At 37.9% G+C, this 23714-nt stretch overlaps 1 protein-coding gene and 1 long non-coding RNA gene across 7 annotated transcripts in view; one reads left to right on the plus strand and one right to left on the minus strand.

The window, feature by feature from the left end:
• Positions 1 to 21483, minus strand: LOC111340501 (polycystin-1-like protein 2). 4 transcript variants are annotated; one of them, XM_088763376.1, is made up of 20 exons: positions 21388 to 21483; positions 19232 to 19331; positions 18919 to 19022; positions 14870 to 14977; positions 14024 to 14352; positions 12480 to 12621; positions 12004 to 12113; positions 11418 to 11476; positions 10898 to 11055; positions 9665 to 10385; positions 8720 to 9326; positions 8223 to 8390; positions 7559 to 7678; positions 7167 to 7355; positions 6598 to 6837; positions 5620 to 6321; positions 5054 to 5290; positions 3432 to 4697; positions 2725 to 2896; positions 1 to 2248 (listed from the first exon to the last, which is right to left on the minus strand). In XM_088763376.1, exons 4-20 carry the CDS (start codon positions 14940 to 14942, stop codon positions 558 to 560), a joined length of 6984 nt encoding a protein of 2327 aa, XP_088619502.1. In that variant the 5' UTR covers positions 14943 to 14977; positions 18919 to 19022; positions 19232 to 19331; positions 21388 to 21483; the 3' UTR covers positions 1 to 557. The 4 variants fall into 4 exon arrangements, with proteins under 4 accessions (XP_088619502.1, XP_088619499.1, XP_088619501.1 ...); XM_088763373.1 differs by having other exon boundaries at positions 2725 to 2899; XM_088763375.1 differs by lacking the exons at positions 19232 to 19331; positions 21388 to 21483 and having other exon boundaries at positions 2725 to 2899; positions 18919 to 19039.
• Positions 20714 to 23714, plus strand: part of LOC148728235 (uncharacterized) — a 4177-nt gene continuing 1176 nt past the window's right edge. Inside the window, exons 1-4 of one of the 3 annotated variants that reach the window (XR_016002547.1) lie at positions 20714 to 20939; positions 21363 to 21529; positions 21828 to 21994; positions 23436 to 23583. This is a non-coding gene — a long non-coding RNA (uncharacterized LOC148728235). Of the gene's footprint in view, positions 20940 to 21362; positions 21995 to 23435; positions 23584 to 23714 lie in introns of all 3 variants that reach the window. The other 2 variants (XR_016002546.1, XR_016002548.1) reach the window with 2 other exon arrangements.

Here is a 23714-nt window from a genome sequence, read left to right on the forward strand (position 1 = left end):
TTGGATCTGCATCTTTTATTTTAATGGAAAAATAAGACTTTTTGAATGGTAAACATCCGAATACTATTTGGATTTTTCTTGAGAGAGATTGCATTTTCCTTAATATGAATTTCTATTTTAGTTTTTGATAAGATATTCGTATTTTCTTTTCTATTGAGAACCACATATTTGAATATTTGGGTGACGTACTCATATTTTTCATATTGGAAGACGACAGGTTATGTCACTTTCCTTTGAGGTATTACTTAACACTGCGTTAAGAAAATAACAACGACAACAACGAGCTAACTTGCCTCTTCAGTTTTCCCGTCTCTTAAACTTTGCAACGTTATCCTATATGTCCATGATGTCGGTTCTCAAGTGAGGGAGCAAAATGAAAAATTACATTAGATAGTAACTAAAAGACTGCTAAATAAGGCTGTAAGTTAGATAACTCATTGGGTTAATTACGTCACCTTCGTTAAATATAGAATATTGTTTTGTATTGTATTGTAATGCTTGAAAAGTTCAAGATCAGCAACAGAATCCCCAGAGAATATATAATCCTTTTCTTCAAATTATAAACGAGTTTCTGATATATCACTTTCCGACAAACCATGGAATGAAAAAATATCTTGAAAATTGAATGTCGAAGAAGCAGATGACGGATATCCAATTTCCTCAAGAAAACTGTCGGAATCACTTTCAAAGTCAAGTTTATCCTCAGAAGAGTTTCTGCTTACATTGGTAGTTTGGAATGCATTGAGACTTTCTTCGAGGAGCGTTTGTTCAGATAATCGTTTCAAACGTTTTTGTACTATGGATAACAAGTCATCCACAAGCGAGATCCTCGACGAGTCTATTTCGATGTCACATAAGCTTTCCATAGACGCTAGCCTTGGAACCAAATGGTTTATTTTAGAGAAAGGTGCTGGATGATATCCATTGACAGGCTTTTGAGAAGTGAATCTTCTTTTGCAGCTCACACTTTGTTTTAAGAACTCGTAGAAACTGCGGCAAAAGTCAATCCACGATTTTACGCAGGACATCAAGCATTGAGCCAATTCAATGGAATCAATGTCATTTACATCTTTTGCTTTCTCTGTTCTCGACTTTGTATACGACTCGTTCAGTATTGCCACAAACGTATTGAGCACTATAGCTATTGAAGTCATCAGATAAAGGAAGAGAAAAAGAGGGCCCAGAAATCCGTCGGCCGCGAACTTAAGCTGATAATATGAAAACCTGCCCCCAATGAGCATCTGAAGCAATGATCCAACTGCTAAGGGTAGGGAAGAGTAGCTATCCATCGAAGATCCGAAAGACAGCAAACCAAATGAGGCAAATGATACAACAACGACAAGAAATATTGCCATGAAAGAGCAAAGTGGAGTCAAGGAACTTCTAAGAGTCAATCTCATTTGATAAATGTGACGATTAAAACGAACAAGTCGCAGAGATTTAATTGTAGCTAAAAACATAATTATGGCAAGAAGATAGTCTTCCATTTCCGACCATAGCACAATGTGATCTGTGCTCCAGTTGTCAAACGGATTTGCGCGAACGTTATTCACGTAATTCCGCATAAACTTCTCTTTATAAAACATTACTCCTATTCCAGAGGCTGAGACAAATAATAGTAACATATCAGCCCAGCTCCAAAATTGCTTGAAATACGATTGACCCCCGCGAAATGCTTTTACCATTTCCATAATTGTGAAACCGAGGATGATCAGCATAAGGAGTGCTTGAGAGAGAAGATAAAACAACCTGAAACTGTTGGAACCATGAGGTAGATATACAGTCATCGCTTTCACTTTGCTGCTTGTAATGACACCTCCTGTCAGTAATCTTTCGTACACGTATTTCGCAACCCCAAATAAGGACGTTGAAGGATCAAACAATGTAAATTCAATTACAACAGCTGCTGTCTTGTCATCGATCCACCTGTTCTCTTCCAGGCTATTAATTGTAGCAAGAGCCGATTCAGAGTTGTAACCTAGATTAGCTACATACCCTCCACCTCCGTACATAGCCATTTTACCTTGGAATGGTGCATTACCTAGTAAATCCGCAGTTCTATATTGCCACGGCTTTGGACACAAGAGCTCTATTTCATCGGCACTGCTTCCAAACCCAGATATGTTGCTAACTGGTATCCACCCAGGTTTGTAATAAGGTGTGGTATCTTCTTTATGACTGTTATACAAGGGCAAGCATCGTGGAAAAACAAGTCCTTTCACTCGGCTGTTTAGGTCACAGTCCACTTCTGTGAGTGCAAAAAATAAGAGCTGTATTTCGCTGGTAAAACTATAGTCTTAACAATCTCCTTTGCATAACAAAATTGCATTAATAAAATTGCTTTCAACCATCAACCGAACGGAAACCTTGTGCTTAAAATCAGTCATACATGTCAGCTTATTTTATACTCCTCGAATAGTTTTAAGAGGAGTAAGAAGGTTATAATGCACTTCGATGAAAACTAGAAGGTAAGAGACTAGGGCCGCGTCAGTTGGAGAATATATTGCAATATGGGTAAAATAAAGTATATGTAGACCATCAGGAAGGTAGTGAGCGACCACATCGTGATTCGGGACTGGTTACTGACACTACTTGTGGAGAGGTTGACTTACATAATGAGCTCTTCAAAAAAGCTGTTTTACTAGTTCCAGCACCCTACAGGATGAGTATACTGTGAATTTTCCTAACAGCTAGGAAACATAGGCATACGACTTGTAGACTTACCTGGGAGTATACGCACTTGTCTCAGTCTTGGCATTCCGACCAGAAAATTCTCTCTGTTGCCAAGGAAACCCTCCTCGTAATCGAACAATTCACCATTGTACCAACGGGTGTCAAACAATCCGCAGACAAATGTGCTCCTCACCCAGGTCCATAAAGAAGACTTGTTATTAACCTGCTGAAGTAAATTTTGAGTATCACTAAAAAGCGTGCAAAGTAAAGTTCTTTAATTGTCACTGGGTTACCCACTTAGAAGCTGGCCTTAATGGCACTGACACACGGCACTTTGAAAGCTTAGTCAATTCCCAAAATATTAAACAGAAATGTTTTCAAATATCTGCAATAATTTCTGCTTCAAAAAATGTCTATAACCTTAGATAAGAGGATAATGACCAAGCGAAGCCTAAACAAAACCTTAATTTACTTCATTGCGATTCAGGCTGAATGATTTCTTCTACGTGCACCAAACCAAAGTCGACTTATGAATAAAGGGGGTAAGTTTTTAAAGAAACTGTGGTGCTGCGTCGGTGGGAGTTACAACGTAATTTTGGTTTTATGATAAAGTACACTGGCCACCGTAAAGTATTCCAAAGCTATCAGCGAGAGCGTCGAAGGGCTAACGCTTGAAACGTCAGCTTTGAAACTCTTTACAGTGGCCAATCAACTTTATCAACTCATTTCATAAAACCAAAATTACAATGTCGACTTACCTTTGTGAAGCCTTCAAAAAGATCTTCTGCAGATTTCGTGACACTATACCTCAGGGAATTTCTGTTCCCGTAGCACACGATCATAAGGAGTGAGATGAATAAGATAAAGAAACAAATTTCCACGATGGCGCGAAGTGCCTTCAATTCCCTTTGGCGTTTTCGGCGTGCATCTTCAATTTCTTCCATTTTAAGCATCCTTGCTTCCTGTTTAAACTCGTCAGTGCGTACAGAATAATGTTCGGATGGATATTGTGATTGACACACCTCTTCATGATCCACTGGTTTCCTTATGACTATGGAAAGTAAACAAACAATACATAACACTTTGACGGGTTGAACGAGTAAGACGTCTTGAAAAAAGGACAATGTCATCGACACAAGCCACTGGTTAGACACCTCGGCACCCCAAGTTAGACTATAAAAGACAGTAAATGCAGCACTCCCTAACATTGCAGATACGCACAGAACCCAGCCAATGTAAATGCAGAAGCGTGGTAAGCATCCTGAAGATGTTCCTTGATCTCCACTATATTTGGCGTTCCTAAAGATGGTTACGACCAAGAAATTGACTGGTATAGCGACAAGGCCACTTTGAATACCTATTTTTATTTCTGTCCAACTTAACTTTAGTGGTCCAAGGTGAAAGGTGTCAGTGGCTTCGGCACCAAAGCGATAAAACATTGCTCCTGTTACCATAGCGCAGAATATCACTGACATGCAACAGGAAAGTCTTTGACATCGCGTAAACTGATTGTGAGGTGGCTTAGTGAATAGAGAAAACCACAAATGGGAATCTCCCACAGCTTGCTGGGTTCGTGAATGAAATACGTTCTTGAACTGCAAAAGGTCTTCATTCGACGCGGCTTGTAACTCCAGTTCTATTTCTCCAAGGCCTTTTTCGACAGCAAGCCACCTATTAGCAACAAAATGCCATTTTTCTTCTGTCTTGATCTCTTCTATGACTATTTCGAGAAGAAACCATGATGGACTATTTCCAGAGTTGTCGTGCCAGACATTCACCTTATAAAGAGAACCCAGAGACTTGCCAAGAGACAAGGTGAACGTGTTCACACTTCCCCTTGCAAAGAATATCTTTTCCAAGTCTTGATGTGTAAATACAATCGGATTTGAGACACTTTCTTCGCCAAATAATACTAGTCCTACATTTGCTGTCGTTCCAGAGTTTCGCCAGGCGCCAGTTTGTATCGAAATAGTATACGTGTGGTGCCCATCTTGTCGACTGGGAAGCTCAAACTCCGCAATCACCTTTGGTGGATAAAAGAAAAAGTTATTTGAAAAAAGATGTGGTATGAATGGTCTTTGCTAAATTTGTAAATGCAGTATAAGCACATCTACGGCTGAATCTTTAAGCAAGAAATGCTTCCTTTTGGGAGAATCTTCTTTCGCGCGGCTTAAGTAATTTCGTAATATGATATTAGAAGTTCTTAAAAGTTACTTACTCACAAACACATGTATTCCATAACTAATAATGACAACTTCAACGTTGCCATGACTTTTTTTCATAATCAAAGACAATCTACGGCAAACTCTCCCTGCCTTTGGAACACTACCTTTTAAATACTGAATGAAGTAATTTGTATGTACAGATATTTTTAATATACCTTCAACTCATCTCTTTTGTCAGCTCTTCGTGCAAATACTAAACCCACGAAATAAAACCATAACATGCTGCAGACTGTCACCAAAACAGTATAATTTCCTGTCGCTCCTAATCTGCCAAATTCTTCCCAAACTTTGTCAAAGTCAATAGGATTTGGGGCCACAAAGAAAGCTCCGCCAAATGACGTCAGATGGTTGCAGAGACAGTGGACTTTTCCAGGCCTTGATCCACGGCCAACCTAAAATCAAGAGCTAAATGAACAAGGTGACCAAAGCCATATTGTGCCGGCATTAGTGATGTGCATTTTCAGGGATATCAAAAAAAGAGAAGAGTCTATCGAGGAATACTGCCCTAAACATATATGCAAAAAGAAAAGAAATTTTGATATTTATACCGCTATATTTTGCTTCAGAGAATTTTTTTTTAAGAATTATCAGAGAGAACGAGATACATTTGTTCGGAGTGCCTAAAATATTACTTAGTTGAGGTGTGGGGTATGCATAGATCCTTACTGCTCGAAACTTTCCTTCTCTAAAAGTATTCAATTTTCATATAAAAACTAAGTACCTGACACCCTTTACTCGACCATCTCTCTTCTTGTTCCGACCAAAACAAGCATGCCCCTATCTTCACGGAGAAAGTGTAAATAACGTCTGTTGTCGCATTATATCGCATTGTAATAATTCTAGGAGTTGGAGGTGGTGTGGAGGGTGGATCCTTAACCTGAACACAGAATCTCTTTGTACGCCTTCCATTTCTACTGCATGATCTCCGGAATCTAGCAGCAGGAGGAACCAACATGATGCCAACATAGTAAAGTCCGGGAGCATAACCATTAAGTTTAAGAGCGTGAATATCATCGCTGCAGTTCGGTAACCTGTGACTGTTATTGCCGTAACAGGAGGATACATCTGGTAAATTAATGACAAAAGTATAGTTGCTTACGGTAGGTTTAAAGTCTCTTCCGAAGTAAACAGCCAGCTGGCGATCTCCGACGGTGGCGATCCTCAACGACACAAAGTGATTTTCTGTAGGGATAACAAAAGTGTGGTATCGTAATTTTCCTGGTTGTAAGAACAATGGTTGTTTCTTGGCTCTCAAGTCTCTGTTTGTTTCGCTATAAGGTATGTGCAGTTCGAACGGCTTGCTGAGATTGTCCATTTGTACTTCTACGCCTTTACTGCCTTTTAGAGTGACATCAATAACAGATGATTGGACACTCGATGCAGTCATATCCCACGTGTAAGGATTTTCTTTAAACGCCATCATCTGAAATGAAAATAGGCAGAAGAAAATAAATAAGTGGATCGAAAGAGATAAATTTCGGTATTTTTAATGATAAATTTACGTTCCCTAAGAGCTGTTAGGAAGATAATGTGAATAGAAAGAGCCCATCCATTTTCATTCAAATTATGCTAGAAGTTAAAAGGTTGTTAACGATCCAAATTTTTCAAAAGCAGTCACTGTGATGGATATCCTGTTGCCTCTGTGAAAGAGTATTTTTTCAAGGTTAATGCAAATAATGGTAAAAAAGAGTCAACATACCTGTATTGTGACACTCTCGTTTGCGTTAGGAAATATATCCTTCGAGTCAGGAATGGCAACACTAGCTCCTCCCTCGCTGATACTCTTCCCACTGAGATCTTTTGGTTTTTCTTCGTAGATTATTATGTCGACAAAGTTAGATTTCAACACCGTTTTATTCTGGCGGTTACTACCTGTAGAATAAAGGACTTCGCCAACTTTTCTGACTAAATCCAGTGTCTTCATGGTTGTTTCCCTTCCCTACGGCACAAGCGAAGAACTCTAATTTCCTTAGAAGAACTAATCATTTTCCGACTGATGTAAGATCAGATTAACGCATTTTTAAGGTTTCCATTTCAGCTGCACAGTTTTTCATGAAATTCTGTGGGGAATATTGTCGTATATATTTTACAACAGTTAATCTCTAAAAATGCGTAAAGGGATCGTTAGCGGTCAAGTTTTCAACAGATGACATTTCTGTTGTCCGTGTAATTCATCAAATAGCATTATAAAACAATTTCCCCTGTTAAAATTACGAAACCAATACACTAAATTAAATTTAAAAGCTGGTGAAACACGATTTCATCTACCTTTTCTTTTATAAAATTGTCCTTTGTTTCTACTTTGGCGTCCCTTGAAGAAATCTGTAGAACACTTCCAATGCTATTGAGAAGACCAGAGCTAACATTCTTGGCAAGCTTGGTATCGTGGGTACTGTTTGAAGTGAACTGTATCGCCATGAAATCTGTGGCTTCGGTCAGGAGGGTCAACGCATCAGTCTTATAAAACAAAAAGTGACAAGTATATCTCAGTAGTGAAAACACAGATAGTGACTCGATGCATTTTATGACTGGTATGGCATGCATGTTTAGCCCCAGCAGAAGCAAGTGATATGCATACGTTCAGAAAAAAATATCCCCTGCATTGGCCATCAACAAGATTTTCAGCCTATATTGTGTATTCAAACGTAGTGTAAACCTACCTGCAAAGACATAGGAACACTTCTCCTATTCTCTGTTGCCCAAGCAACTACAGCCGCGACTTTTGTAACATGAACCACGCTATTGACTTTTATGCCTTTCATATCTTGTAAAATGGCGCCCTGTTAAAAAAAAGAAAGGAAAAAAAAAACAGAAAAAGAGAAATTGCTAAGAAATAGAGAAGTACGAGCGTTTTTTTTTTTTTTTTCATCTTTCTTACGTTAAATCCAAGCTGCAGGACACACTATCACTATTTCGTGTTAAGATAATTTTTCGCGTTTACCAGTCTAAACCCAAAGAGGGTGAACAAGGTTAAAAAAAATTCGAGACAGTCAACTAAATCCTTGACCGCTACCGAGCATTCTTCAAAACCTCCGAGAGTTTATTAGAGGATGGAAAAGTCCTCCATTGTTTTCTTAAATAGTTGTAGAAAATGAGCACGACTCGTAAGCAACACAGCTACGTTTTGATGCTCTTCTCAATACTCAACTAACAAACTGTCACAAAATCCTATGCACCATCATAAACATCTGAAATGCTGTTTTCTAGCATTACTTCGTATCGGTTTTTTCTCAAATGATTCATCACTAAAGTCCTTCACAGATGACATCAACCTATGTGCTATCATAAATATCTTAAATGCTGTTTACTAGCATTACTCAGTACCGATTTTTCCTCAAATGATCCATCACTTAAGTCCTTCACAGTTGACATCAGCATAAAAGCAAGCTCAGTTGCTCGGTTAGCATCGCCAGCCTGCACAAAGTCCCGGATGACGCTAAGCTGCTTTTCCACAAGTCCATCGTTTAATTCAGACTGCTTGGGTGGACGTACCTACATTTTAAAACAGCAGCAACGTAAACTGCAATTATTTCGAATTCACCTTTTGAGAACGGGCCTTTGCAGTCATGCATATATCGCCCAGATAAAGGTTTCGGTGAAATAAGCAACACTAATAGGATTTTTGCTTCCTGTTTGAGACCACCCTTCTCTTAAAGTCCCAAATTTAGGAAAATCAACCTCGGGTGATTTTTTCAAGAAATTCCTCCGCCATGTTGCAAAAAAAGGCAGGTCCGAATAGGTCAATGCAAATTATAGCAATCTGATCTCTTGGAGAAAACTGGCTATTCACGGGAAGTAAAATAAAGAGTATTTATGAATACCTTCACTAAAAGACGAGTTTCAACGAAGTCTTTAAATGAGTCCCCTACTTGAGCCTCAAGAACTAGCGAATAATCTTCCGTCACTTTTCCAACCGGAAGTTTTGTAATGACTCTGTTCAGAGGTCCAGTTTGAATCAGGACCATGCCGTGTTTATCTTGATATCTGAACTCGTAAACAAGTGGTTTATCTTCGTCGTTCCAGCCCGAACACGTGATCAGAAAATCTGTTGAAATTGCTTCACCTTCCATTGGTGTGACGTGACAGCTGGTATTTGAAGTTCTGTTAGGGGGTGAGTTAACTAAGAAGGGAAACCTTCCTTCAAACTTTGTTTTTTTATCCAGTTGAACAATGGCTTTAACGACGTAGATGATTTGTTTATTTGAGTCGTCTCGCAATTTGGAAATGTCTTCCATCAAAAAACGTTGGCCGTTCATTTGAGAATAACTTCGAAGATGATGAACTTCTTGAACAGAGAGGTCCTCCTGGTTAACTAAATGAAAACTCCACTTGTATCTTGAGACTTTGTCGCACGAATGTCCCGCGCAGTGAGCCTCTAGTAGTAGATCATCTTGCGGGGTGACCTTTTCACCACAATTTGACAAGCATCTGATGAAATGCAAGAAACAAAATATCATTTGAACTTTGCTGTATCTAGAGTTTGATCTTTTGCTCATCTCAAAGGAAAATAAAAAGCCAGTTGAAATTTAATTCCATTTAGATTAACCTTTCTCTAAAGCAAAAGAAATTCCGTTTTCTTTCAAGAGGAAAAATTGCCAAGTGTCAAATGGCAAAATATATCTGCTGTCGCATAGTGCATGAGAGGTAATGGCGTACGTTCGGTATATCCGGTACAGTCAACCCAAACTAAATTTTGAAATGAAATCTGGACCTATCTTTGCCTTCCTAATTTCTTTGAATGAAGAGCCACGTCTAGTACTTTTTACCTTATACTGATGGACACGGCAGGCTTCACTGTAAATTCATACACAGCACTTGCATTCCTGACGTCTTTCTCGACCATAAGCTTGAAGACGTACATCTCGCTTTTGATCATGTCCGTTATATCCAGTGTTAATACCTCATTCCTAGAGGTGAGTCTACCAGGTCCAAATCCCAGACATCCTGAGTTACTCTTATTTCTACCTAGTGGCTTGTCCACAACACGCTCTATCTCGTGCGAAAACGTTTCGTTTACGAGCCTGCAAAACCAAGCAAACCGCAGACCTTGTGTTCCAGGCCTCCTGCTACCGGTATCAAGAGATTCCTTCGCACTTAATATGATTTTAGACGACGACTCGGATATATCAATGATGTGTGCCTGAAGGGGATCCCGAACCACTCTTATGTAGCCGTAGTCGTAAGCTATGGAGCCAGTATTACCGGAAATTTCTACCAAACATTGAATGTAGGCATACCCAACGCGCATCATACGTAAGGGTAAAAAGAACCGATCCTTTTTTCCGAACTCAAGTAAAGGGCCAAATAAGCCTGTTTCTTTGTCTATTTTTGAGACTGTCCAGGAGTAGAATTTTGATCCGCTCGACTGACATGAGTTTTCTAGCTCAACAGGAAATCTGAGCATCTGCGAAAGTCTATACTCCTCAGCGGTCTTCATCGTTTTTCTAAGCTTGATCCTTACTCTTAGAGGCGTACAGCCACATCTTTCTGCCAAAAAACAAAACAAAACAAATTGAATTGATCTTTCATATTGCTGTCTTTGTTTAGATCTTCGTCTCCAATATGAGATGAACACGATACCGTCACACTTTGTTTTATTTGAACTTGAGGCAAGCTTGTAGCTAAAGAACAGAAAAGAAAACATTAAATTTTCATGATCTTAACCATGGAGGCGTCTGTAAATTGCATCCTATACGATAATTTTTTGTTGCAAACTGTGGCCCTTATACTTCTTAAACATAATCCATTTGCCAAGAGTTCTGAATAGTGAACTACATGTATATTCTTGTGGTTGTCACAAATAAGAAATCTTTTCAAGTCAATTGGATATTGCACGATGACGTCGACTGACAACAGCTGCTGAGATTCACATAGCTTTTTTGCACGCAGATATGAATTTTGTCATCTCAATGGAGTCAAAAACAGTATAAACCTGAGGAATATAAATAATTGTAATAAACTGACGTCATCGTGCAAGTTTACTTATGTTTACTTCTTACTTGGAAACTGAAACTTGATATAGCTTGGTTCAAAAACTGTTTCGAATTCTTCCAAGGCAGTTTTAAGATTCGCCAACAGGACTTGTTCACTTGATCGTAAACAATGGATTTCTACCATGGCAGTTACCATAGTAGCCAACGATGTTGACTTTTGTGGGCTGCAATAAGAAATTTGATATAATCCCTTGCGTATCTGTGTTCTGCTGCTGTACAAATTAAAATGAAAAGACTCGAACTCGCTAGAAAGAGATGAACTACAGATGAGAGGTTTGAGTTAAGGGTAGCTAAGGCATGCTTAAAGGCAGAACTAAAGTAAAAAGTTGTTCGTGGCTTTTTTTTCTTGTTGATGTTGTTTTTTTAGCATGCATGGACAACGAAAAAAGCTATCTGTTCCCCACAACGAATTGAGCTACAAATATTTGACATATGTTATAGATCAAATCTCTTTTATTCAGTTAGTCGAGCTGGATATGGTGCAAATTCTAAAGGCTGATCCACACTGACGAAACTGGCAACGTACCTTAAATTTATTATACGTGCGTGAAGGAATCCTCTGGATGTCCCAAGAATTCTTCTTATCTGAGATAAAAAATTGCGAAATGTAAATGCTAAAAAAAAGTGAGCTTCCCCAGGTACTCGAATTGACTTTCAAGGCATGCATATTGTAATTAAAGGTTGAAGTGCCTGTGACACAACATGGCCCTACCAATAAAGGTAGTCGCATATTTTTATCTGCAAAGACGGAAGAGACATTGAATTGAAAGCTTCCGCAGAACTCAGAAACTGGATTGTTCGAAATAGGACACTGCTGTCAAAAAGAAAAAAATTAAAGAAGTCGAGTGTCCGAAATCGGACAGTAGTGTCCAAAATCGTACATCAGCATCCAAAATGGGACATTCGTGTCCAGACAATGGTGTCCAAGATTGGACACAAAAGTCCAAAACTTGTCACTACTGTCCAAAATCGCACGCTCGTGTCCAAACTTGCACACTAAAGCTTAAATTTGAACACTGGCATCTTAAATGAGACACTAATGTTTAAAATCGGACATAATTGTCTGATAATGGACCCAGCATCAAACAAGTTCAAACATGCTCTAAACTGACCTCTTCCACGACGGTTACGGTGACTTCTTCATATTCATAATTCGATGGATCGGTGTGAGCCACAGAGAAAAGAGTCTCCTTTAACATCAACCAAGCAACAAAATAATATCCTAAAAGAAATCATCGATTTAAGATAAGATGAAAAGGAACAAAAACAGCAGTAACAACAGAAATCAACCAGAGCAATCGCTAACTTAAGGAAAAACAGACCATAACTCATTCATAGTTTCGAAAGTTGCAAAGACATCATGATAAAGTTCAATAACCGTTTTAGCTCTTGCCCCAGAGAAAAGATTAAAGTGCACTGCTTCTAACGGATGACTGATTAGAATTGCCATCATCCATCATTGGAAGCAATAGAAATTTGAAGAGGATCTTAACTGGAGGAAGGAATTATCTATGCAACGCGTGAACTAGGCCAATCCGCCTAATCCTAAATTATATGCAGCCAGCACTAATCAAACAGAATTACTTACCTCCCTTGCAACCGTAAAGCTCTAGCCTTAGGCCAACGTTATTATTAGCAGTGATGGGTAAAATGGTAACAACCGACGTGAGTACAGGAATGGGTAGAGGATTCCGCTTTACCATGTTACCGTCTATATTTCCAAAAAATACCTTAAAGGTAAAACAGCTTATTCTTTATGTTAAAGTGTAAATCGATTAATAAATAATGCTCAATGCAATTTTATATATATGGCAAGTTTGTGATATGTCAGCAACTGTGTAATGTCAGACGATGCTTCATTGACTTACCAGCAGGAGTGTCAAATTTTAGCTATTGTGATTTGCTCTACCACTTTAAGTAGTTTTCACCTTGAAACTTCATTTATCTTGGTGAAAAAGGTAAGCTACGTTCAAAGCCTCCCGTACAGTCGCTGACTCGTACACGAATGTTGATCGGTTGCTACATATGATTTATTGGAGAATAGACGCAGAGATGACGTCCCCATTCACAACATCTTTTTTTTATCACATGAAATATGTATATTCAATGTTGCCGAGGATCTGTTCGTTAACATCATGGAAGATGTGAATATATGTCGTTTATTATTAAATTCACCACTAGCGGTTAAAAGCTGAATTACTTGTGCAATATACATAATTTACCATCATTTATAAAGTATATATTACAAAAAAAATTAACTTGTATAATAATAAATTCTAAATATAAACAATTCAAATTACTAATATTAATAATAATCCGAGTTAGATTCACATTTGCTCTTTTACTGCATAGTGCATTATTAAGGAATTTTGAAACATTTTGGTTTTGATACCGGGCATAGCAAACATTCGCTCATTCCTTAGGTTGTACTGAGAGGCATTATTGCGCACAGGTAGCAGGTCAGATAGTTTATGCTGACCTTCACTCTCTGTGATCTGATTGAATAGGCTTAAGCATAATTCTTCTCGCCTATCAAAAAGTGTTTTCGGGAACAATTTCCGAGAACGTGGTGTCGTCGGCAAATTTCCATATACCGGGAAGGGGGTTGATCGAAGTAGCAAGGTCATTAATCATGGCCAAAAAGATCCAAGAGCCGATGCAGTAACCCTGTGGAATTCCAGCGGGGACAGGGGTAAGGTCCGAGAAACAATCAGAGCTAAGCTTTACACGCTGGGATGTGCCCCGTTGGGATCTGCGCCGCTGGGATCTGTCCCGCTTGGATCTGCCCCGCTGGGATCTGCCCAGGTGGGATCTGCCCCGCTGGGATCTACCCCGCTTGGATCTGCCCGCTGGGATCTGCCCCGCTTGGATCTGTCCGCTGGGATCTGCCCCAGCAAAAATCCGATCATGGAAGAAGTGGAAATTGAGTTAGAACATCAGTAAGACATTCGCTTTCGTTCCCATTTGTTTTTCTTCCAACACATTGACGTCACCTATAAGCTATAACTGAACAAACGCGCGACAACATGTAATCTATTTCATATACAGGGGCTTAACTGTAAGCAATTCGTTGCATTTGGGAAGTCTCTTTGGTCCTAATTAAAATATCACATCTAGTTTTCTCAGCCTTACCAGTCCTTGGCCATCAGTGCCTTTCACAGACTCCTGTTCACCTTTAGAATCTTTGTAAAGCATTTGGAAGCTTGTAACCCATTCGTTAACCTTGGGGTCTCCAAAACCCTGAGTTGCTATGGCAGTGATAACCATTTCCACGTCGAAATTAATTACTAAAAAATTAAGTGGCTCAGCGGCCTGTGGGTCACCTCTGTAACCACGGAAGTTATGCAGTCGTGCATTTTGGGAACCATAATTAGCATAGTCGTCGTTGTAAACAAGCACTGCGGAAATCTGAGAGTTTGTAATTCTGTTGTCCTCCATCCCGAGGGCTTTGGTACAATCATCTGCGAAAAAATAGGAGTGAACAGTTACTTACTGAAGAGTTCATGTTTCGAATTTTTTTTTCAATAAATATGCTGTGGATATTCGTAATTGTGCAAATATTAATGATTTATTGAATAAAAGTGAAGCCACCCCATGTGACTAAGGATTAGTTCATTCTATTTTAATCATATGTTGTATGTTATCGGCAATATGCGTTTGACACTTAGTTCAGGAAGTCTCAATTACTTCTAGGCAGCCTTCGAATAAAACCTGCATTGTTGGCTGTGGAACACATTTGGACAATACTCCAAGAAAAAGGCTGAATTTATGATGAAAAAGTAGGATATCCATTTTAAATAGAAGTGTCTAAGTACTGTACTTTTTTTTGCATGGAGATCTATTTATCTTTTCTCGCTAATGATTGGTGTCAGATTAAAAACACTTTTTTAAACAGCCGCAAGGTTTGTTTAATATACCTGAGACAAGGAAAGAATTCACAAGTTGCCGAAATGTTACATACGTAGCCTCTAAATTCACCTGAACAATTTCGTTGCCCATAGCCACCAAACCACGTAAGCACCATTAACAGAAAAGTTACTATGATAGTCATGCCGACGAGCCACTAGGAATCTTTTCCTCTTGATCCTAAAGTAAAAGAAAAAAATGCTTTTATTTCAGTTCTGCAGACAGCAGGAAAGTCTTTTGTTCCGCTCTTTTTTTATTAAAAAATCTTCTTAGTTTAAAATTGTCATTACAACTGTAATTTTGAACACACTAAAGGTTCCGTTGTGTCTTGTCTGTCTCGTTAAGATACCTCATTTGCTGCATTAACGCGAAAAATTAACGGAAATTGAATGCAAATTTCTAACCAGAACTAACGAAGGATTGGTGAATTGAGAAGCAAGGCGATAAAGTGATATTAATCGAAGCGGAAATAGACTATAAAACTTTAATGTAAGCTTGGTTGTATCTTAATTGAACTGTAGACAAAATCGGAATTTCGTCTTTACTAATCATAGAGTAATTTTCTTTATTCAAGGATCAGATTCCGCTCAGAGTTTTGTGTAAACTTGGTTGTATCTTAATTGAACAGTAGAGAAAATCGGAACTTCGTCTTTACTAATCATACAGCAATTTTCTTTGCTCAAGAATCAGATCCCTCTCTGAGTTTTATGTAACCAGCAACCACATGATTAATTCTGCGAGCTCACATCATGTCTCAAAAATATAGACTACAACTGCTGAAGTAAAAGCTTTTTTTTTTCGTGTTTTCCCTTGCAGTCGACACCATACCGCTGCCATTGATTATTTACAACACTTTCGAAATTTAACGAAAAAACTGGAAATTTAAAAGAAATACTAAATAATATACCCCCTATATGGACGGAAATAAAAAACCAGATGATGAAACCAAAAGCTTTTGCAAGACTTATTTCTGGCGTGCAGTGATGATTTTTATGACTTTAAATTGCTTCCTGTTTTCCAAGGCAAAGTTTAAAGTGCTGATGAAGCCATTTTTGTTAAAATTCGTGCTCATTAAATATGTATATTCCTTTTGAGATTGAGTGTCAGAAGGCTCTGGTTTAGCGCTTTCTACGGTTTTGGAGAATTAAGATGACGTTGAAGGGTGCCGAAAAAAGTCCTTGTGATCAGTTATGGTAAAGAATTGAACGTTTGAAGTATAACATTGATCAAGTTTAAGATATCTTCCTTTTTTTTATTAAGTCAGATACAATGAATATATGAAGTTCATATATTTTGAACATTATTGAGTTCCTCGACATCTGCATTTAGACAGTTATTTATGTACTTGAGGTGCCGCAAAAATTCTTGCTCGGAAAGAGAGGTCTTCCAAAGTCCTCAAGAAAGATAAATTGATGAAATAACGAGAGAGATTTTACGCGTACCGGAAATATCTCATTAAACCTCTTTTCCGTTTAATTCCCTGTTAATGCTTAGGAATACGTTGAAAATCCAGACAAATGAATCGAAGAAATTACGTTTTCTAGTCGATGACATGCAGACCGACGGATTGGCAAACAAATAGAATAAGCAATGAAATGAGAGACAGTTTCCTTTGCCCGCGAAGTATTGTGTATAGAGTAGATAACTGAAAAAATCCCGATCAACCTAGCAGCTCCGCTAGCGAGCATTTTTTTTGGAAACGATGAAAGTGCCGGTTTCCTCGATATTAGGGATTTCATAGGTATATTCACATACACCGCTTAGACAAGTGCTAGTGTATTCGTAAAACAAGCTAAGGTTTTGCCAAACAAAGCTTATTGAAATCATTAGTTCTGAGAAATTTTATTTATCATTTACATACTGTACTCTCTCGCTTTGAAGACAGAGTATAAAACCATATGAACGCAATTGAAACGCAACTTATTAGAATCCGAGGCATACCAGTACGTTTTGGACAATCCGGATTAGGCAAACAAACAAATAGTCGCTCTTTACAGTGGAACTTCGATTTAATGAACCCCTGTATAACGAAGTCCTCGGTTTATATAACGAACGATACTTCAGTTTCAGCCCGGCCAAAGTTACAGTAAAATGTATGCCACAAAACCTCGATACAAATAACGAACCCTCGATATCGATATAGCGAACTAATTTACCCAGTCCCTTGGCACTTTGTTAAATCGAGCTTCCACTGTACATGGATTAAAATGATGAAAATAGCTAACTGTCAGTAATAGCATTTGAGTGAATGTAACATAATTTTAGACGATACTGACCCGTAAGCCTTAATATGTCTGATACCTCACGACTTGAACTGTATTTGAATGTAACACAGAAGTTTATTGCCTCGCAATGTTTCCCTCCTGGGCTGCAAAAAAACCGGATGAACGAAGTAACCACAAAAAATATGATACAAAATATTCCACGAAGTCATCGGGCAGTAAGTTTTAGTCGACGAGGCTTGAGTGACATTTTACTGAGCTTCAGGGTAGATTCAAAATAAAAATTGTGTTCAGTTACGTTTAGACATAAGTTGTGGTTTGTTATTTTTCGAACATTTTCGACTTAATGATTATTGATGCCCTAATTTACATTTAAACTATCTGCTTCCCTGAAAATTATTCTGTCAAATGTGATACACAAAGGCTAAATTTATTCTCAAGCTTCTGCTTTTTCATTCCCGAATTTTTTGACGCTATTTTCAAAGAGGTTGTCGATAGATGAAAAATATTTTTGTATACAGGGTGGACAGACCTTAGCTCGAAACTGGGTAGAATCTAACAACGATGCTGGTCTTGTGTTAATATCATATGAACCCCTGCTAACTGTTTTGACAGATTACTCATGATGTTTAAGGCTTCCCCGCGTTCGCTACGGGTTGCAAAACATAAATTATTGGCGTTAGCCGATAAAAGCATCTGCTTACGAAACAAAAGAACTTTCTCCAATACTTTTGACTCAGATGGTTCACGGAATACTTCAGATAGCGTGGTTATTAGAAAAGATTGCAAACGAAGCGATTATATAGAGCTAACGGAAACGGTTGCACAGGCATGACAAGAAGGAAAACGCGTGCACTATAAGTACCTCTCGTTGTCCCATACAAACTTTTCTAAGGCTTAGTGTGGGACAACGAGAGGTACTTACAGTTCACGCGTTTTCCGTCCTGTCATGAAATAGCTGAAAGTTGATCCAGTATTTCTAACCACAAACTTCAATGCTTTACTCGTCTTAAAACTTACCCTTCGAGACTTTATCAAGCTAGGAATTGTTTTAAACCTAACATACAAATACGCGTTCGGCTCACCAGCGAGGTCCTTTTCAATCAATTGGTTAAGCATTCATTCGCGGGATCGAAAGAAGTGTGAGGTTCAATCCCTTGGTAGGGAACCTCTTTGTCCTATTCTCGTAATGAAAGTTTAATTTCTTCCATTTTTTAACATCCGTTTTTGGTTTATCTCAAGTCTAGTCTAGAATCCGCATCAAGTTACAAAATATTTGGAAACCCCACCCTTTCAATAAAATGGATTGAAGGACAGAACTTTTGTTCAATGAGTGTAAATCAGGATTTAGGTCAAATTTTTTTATCTTGTCCAGTATCGTGTAGTTACAAGTTATATTTCAAATCATTTTGTGAGTACATTTTTAATGCTATCTTATCCTGACATCTAGCCCAAAATTTCTTTAATTTCATTTTTAAGGTAAGGGATAAAGAGATTTTGCAGTTTGATAAATATCACGAAGTCTGCGGTACGCCACTTTGTTCCCACGGATCATTTAACCTTCTGTAGTTCTCAATTGTTTGAGTGACTATGCATATACAAGGCGCTCATCAGTGAGAATTAAAAATTTAAATTTACATTAAACTGTCCTGCTTAACAAAGACTGCTTGTTTGCTGATTATGCAAAGACTTCGAAGATCATATTTGTTTTAGGGTTTTTTCGCGCAGAAATTTTATGGGCCGTGAAAGATAATGACAATGAAATGATTTTAGAACAATAAAAAGATCAAAGATTCAAAGTGTCGAGACAACTTACATCTTAAAACAGTTACTGACGACTTTTTTTCAAAACTCAATTATTTACATACTCCGTTGACGCGACTACTCCCAAGCCTTTACCTTTGACGCTAAAACTTGCCAAATCCATTATCAACTGGGGGGAAATTTTCTTCTTCATATGGAGAATATAAAAGTACAGGCCAAATAGGAATCAAGCTTTTCCACTGTAGGTGAAAATGAATGTAGCAATTGGTGAAGACAAAATCCGGCGCGAATGCAAAAATAAACAGAGATGCAGACTAGGTGGTAACATTAAGAACAAATGATATTCGTGTATCGAGCAGCTTGTCACAAGTTAAGGAGATCGATGTTTTAGGTTACATAACGTCTTTCATTGAAAAAGAGTTAAGAAAATGTGTTATTCAAGACATACCTCGTTTACATCGGCAGCTGCCTTCTTTTCTGTTTCTTTGTTGCTGGTAATCTTTCGACGTTCTTTTAATGCCAAGTGCATGTAGTTTACCTTTGAAATTCTATATAAAAAGTGACGTCAGTTGAGGCGGTCTACACCATGAACTGACTCGGCTACAAGTAAATTAGTTTCCCTTTTAAGGGACGATGGCTTTGATCGTGTAGCTATATAATACAAAAAAATCATAAATTTTCTAATCAGTTTTTATTGGCAAGTGAAACCCCCAACGAATTAGCAAAACAATAGGCTATGGTTTACAAATTCAAATCTGAAAGACTATGAACCTTTTTATAAAATTATTTCTAAACTTTTATTTTCAGTTCTCAATTTTTTTAGTGTCTTTTTTCCGGCTTCTCCTGTTAAAAAAAAAATGAGATTTTTGAAGTGTCAGCGGACTTCTTGAATGTCCTTGAAGCTCTAGCTATAAACTAAATAACTGGTACCAGCAAAATTTCTTATCCGAGTGAAATTTGAAAAAAATAATTACAGTATAAATAAATAATGAATTGAAACCATAAAGTGGGGCCGCCATGAGCCATTTCTATCCTCAAATAAAATATTTGCTGAGGCGTTTTTTTTCAGCCGTATGAAAACAAGCGGTACTTTTAATTAAGTAAATGATGAAAACAGAAGTAACGTTTAATGATTGTAGTAAGTGTTACCCAAAGATTGGCTAATTTGTTAAAAAAAACACCACAGCGAGAATCAGAGATGATTTCCCACGCACTGAGAATATTTTGGGGGACTTTGTGCATGAGTGCACGAGTAAATCATAATGACATTCGCACTTCTAGGGTATTTTTTTACTTTTATGTATCCAAATCACCGGTTACGGCAAGTAACTTACTATTGTCTTCAATTCTAATTAAGTTGCCTAACACAAACAACCATACTTGTTACAGAAGTGGAACAAGCCACCAAACAAAACAATGACATGAAGACAGAAACATCAAACAAAGAAAAACCAATCAAAACAAAAACACCTACAGGGTTCCCTATCAATGGCATTCGACGCTTATTTGTAACATCTCTGACAGCACGTGTGATTATGACTTTGAGCCATACCGCCAGATACAACATATACATATTTGGCAAATCAAATCCTATGCGGCGTTTCGTGATGATTGTATCTTGATGAGACTAGAGGGCATTTTGTCCCCCCTCCCCCTCCCCCAAGTTATATTACTAATACTACCCTTAAAATTCTTCGTAAAGTCTGAGTTAGTCATAATCTCAGTTCAAAAAGATAGAAGAAAAAAAAAGGGTCTTCTTTTCGTTTCTAAGGCTAGGATTCTCCTTTGCCAAAGTCATCGATTTAGCGGACCAATGAAAGGAATTTTAACAATAACTGGCTAGGACCAGAAGTTTCTAAATTTCACCCCCTACATGCTTTGTCACTAAGAGCTTTCTTGAAGACAAAACAAAAAACAAGTTCATAGTGCAATTTCGCTATGGCATGAAATGCTATCATCTGACATTATAATGCCTCCTTTTTAGGAATGTTTCCCTTGTCTTAATTTTTACGTCGAAGTGGACAAAAGACTCGAAAATATTCATTTCTTGCCGTGAAATACCGCATCCTAAACATCGATCTAACTTCATCGCAACCGTGAAAAATAGGACCGAGGAGGCTCTGCGTACAAAGTAGCCATTTTCGTGACATGCTCGAGTAAGTCGAGGAAATTAGTATTGCTTTTTTTTGTCAAAAAAGTCTTAAACAATCAAAACAGTAGCTTTTTTTTAGGCATTCTACATTATTTTTCGTCAAAAACTCTAAGCAGTGGAGAGTTGATACAACTAAGAAACAGATGGATATAAATGTGACATAAATTTATTCCTGTTGAATTTCTTTTGTCTTCTTAAAGAAGCAAACGCTGCCGACGCTTCACAAAAAAATAAACAGTGTTTGAGAATCGTTTGGAGACTATTTTTTTCTGCAGATAATGTTCGATTTTATTTGATTGAAGACTGCTCTGACATGATCACAGCGTTAAGAGCCTTAATGAGGGTCGGGAGTGACATTTTAGCAAACCCTCAGGATTTTATGTAACGGATGCATCAATCATTTGATTCAATCATATCTTTTTAACAGGTGCATGTAAACATTTTAACCTCACCTTTGCCAGTACACAGTGCAAAAGTTTCAGAATATTGGTTTTGCTGGTCTGTTTGACAGTGGACGTTCTTTAAGAATTGTATGAGGCGCACCTGGCCCTAATGAAACAGAAGAAGGAGACAAAACAATTTACATTGCGCCAGGTCAGTGTAAATTGTTTGTTTCGCCTCAAGAAAAGGTTGTAAATATTCATAACATTCCACTTAAAGGAGACGGTTGTCTTGGCATCTTTTTAAACCTGCAGAACTACCTTAACGTGTTTACATTATACTTTTCCTTTAAACACTGCTCCGCATAATGAGAAAAGGATGGCTCATTTCATCTGTTGGCTATGTGAGGTTAAGAGCCTTAATGAGGGTCGGGAGTGACATTTTAGCAAACCCTCAGGATTTTATGTAACGGATGCATCAATCATTTGATTCAATCATATCTTTTTAACAGGTGCATGTAAACATTTTAACCTTACCTTTGCCAGTACACAGTGCAAAAGTTTCAGAATTTTGGTTTTGTTGGCCTGTTTGACAGTGGACGTTCTTTAAGAATTGTATGAGGCGCACCTGGCCCTAATGAAACAGAAGAAGGAGACAAAACAATTTACATTGCGCCAGGTCAGTGTAAATTGTTTGTTTCGCCTCAAGAAAAGGTTGTAAATATTTATAACATTCTACTTAAAGGGGACGGTTGTCTTGGCATCTTTTTAAACCTGCAGAACTACCTTAACGTGTTTACATTATACTTTTTTCTTTAAACACTGCTCCGCATAATGAGAAAAGGAAGGCTCATTTCATCTGTTGGCTATGTGAGGAAATAAAGAATAATACAAAGTCGCGCGTAGGTACAGAATTTATCTGGTGTTCGAGTTGAACACGATAAACACCATAAGCCTTTACTGACAAAAAAACTTTGACTTGATCAAAGGTGAATGCTTTGTCATTCATTCACCAACCGGAGATGAAAGGAGCAAACACACATAATTTCACACTTTTGCGGCCACGGGGTTATGACTTTTTAAAAACGCCGCAGTTTCTACAATTAAAACATTTAGCTTCCAAAATAATTGTCGTTTTTCTTTTTTTTTCGATTGCATGACGCCTGCATTCGTTACACACTGTGATAATCAAATCAGAGAGGCCTTCTACCATTTTGGAATTAAGTTTACATATGGAAAAATAGAGAATTAGTGAATGAAATAACTGCATTAGATCTTTGAGGAAAACCGTTTGAATGTATGCGTTTTTAAACCTTTACATCTAAATTCTTTTGTGAACGTGTTTTGTAAGGATTCGGTAAAAGTTAGCTGGCTTATCTCTATGATCTGTCTGCGCGTTTTCGAACGTTTTTATGCCATGAAGCGGTGGAAGCTGAAAAGCTAACATAAATTTTAAGTGAATAGCTTAAGGCCACGCTTGAAACCTTTGCATAATTATAATGCTAATAAACGCCAACAGCTGAGACCTTAACAAGCAGCAATACCAGGGTCGGTTTTCCGCACTGTTTTGTCCAGCTATACTTGGACCATTTTTGTCCCCTATGTTTGCTGCTCAAGCAGTCAAGAGCTCCTTGGTATAGTTATTTTGACCTACATCTTTCTTTTACATCCTAACATGAATGTCAGTTGTTGTATCGGTGTCGGTGTATACCAATATTCAATAGGCTATCGGTTTCAAACAACTTTATTCCGTTTGGTGGCAGAAGCGTAGCGTGTAATTGAAGCAATGATTAATCAATATGTATCGGGTGGCTCGAAATCTGAAAGATAATATACAACTGTCTATTTACGATCTCCAGAAAAACAGAAAGAAATGCGAAAGCACATTTACCCGATGGCCTTATTAAATTTATTATTAAATTTAAATTTATACCGCGCAGTTTCTATAAAAATATTCAACTGCGCCTTACAATAAATAGTCAGTTGTAGTCGTATCACAGTCGCTTCTGTAACAACTCGCCAGTAATTATCGTTTGTTACATGTTATGTGCGTGTAATTAATCATGAAAATTATAATCAATGACGATACAATTGTCACCGTTCTCTATTCATTTCCGTAGGTGCTGGCAAGGAGAATTCGTTCAACAATAGAGAGCTCCTTTAGTTGGTAATCATTTCCTTCGTTCTCGACATCCAGTGGTAATACTGGGGTTAAGGAGCCGAATTCACACGAGATAGGGAACTGGATGCTTAACACCATCGATGAAGGTAAATCGATTCAGAACAAAAAATTCTAGGCTACATTGAATTGTAATGAAGAAGGAGGGAATATCTGAGAAATTATGCATATCACGGCAAGGATTAAACTGGTGACTTTTAAAATGATGTCCTAAGCAAAC

This window comes from Stylophora pistillata, chromosome 6, assembly GCF_964205215.1.
Source record: "Stylophora pistillata chromosome 6, jaStyPist1.2, whole genome shotgun sequence".
Lineage (NCBI taxonomy): Eukaryota > Metazoa > Cnidaria > Anthozoa > Scleractinia > Pocilloporidae > Stylophora > Stylophora pistillata.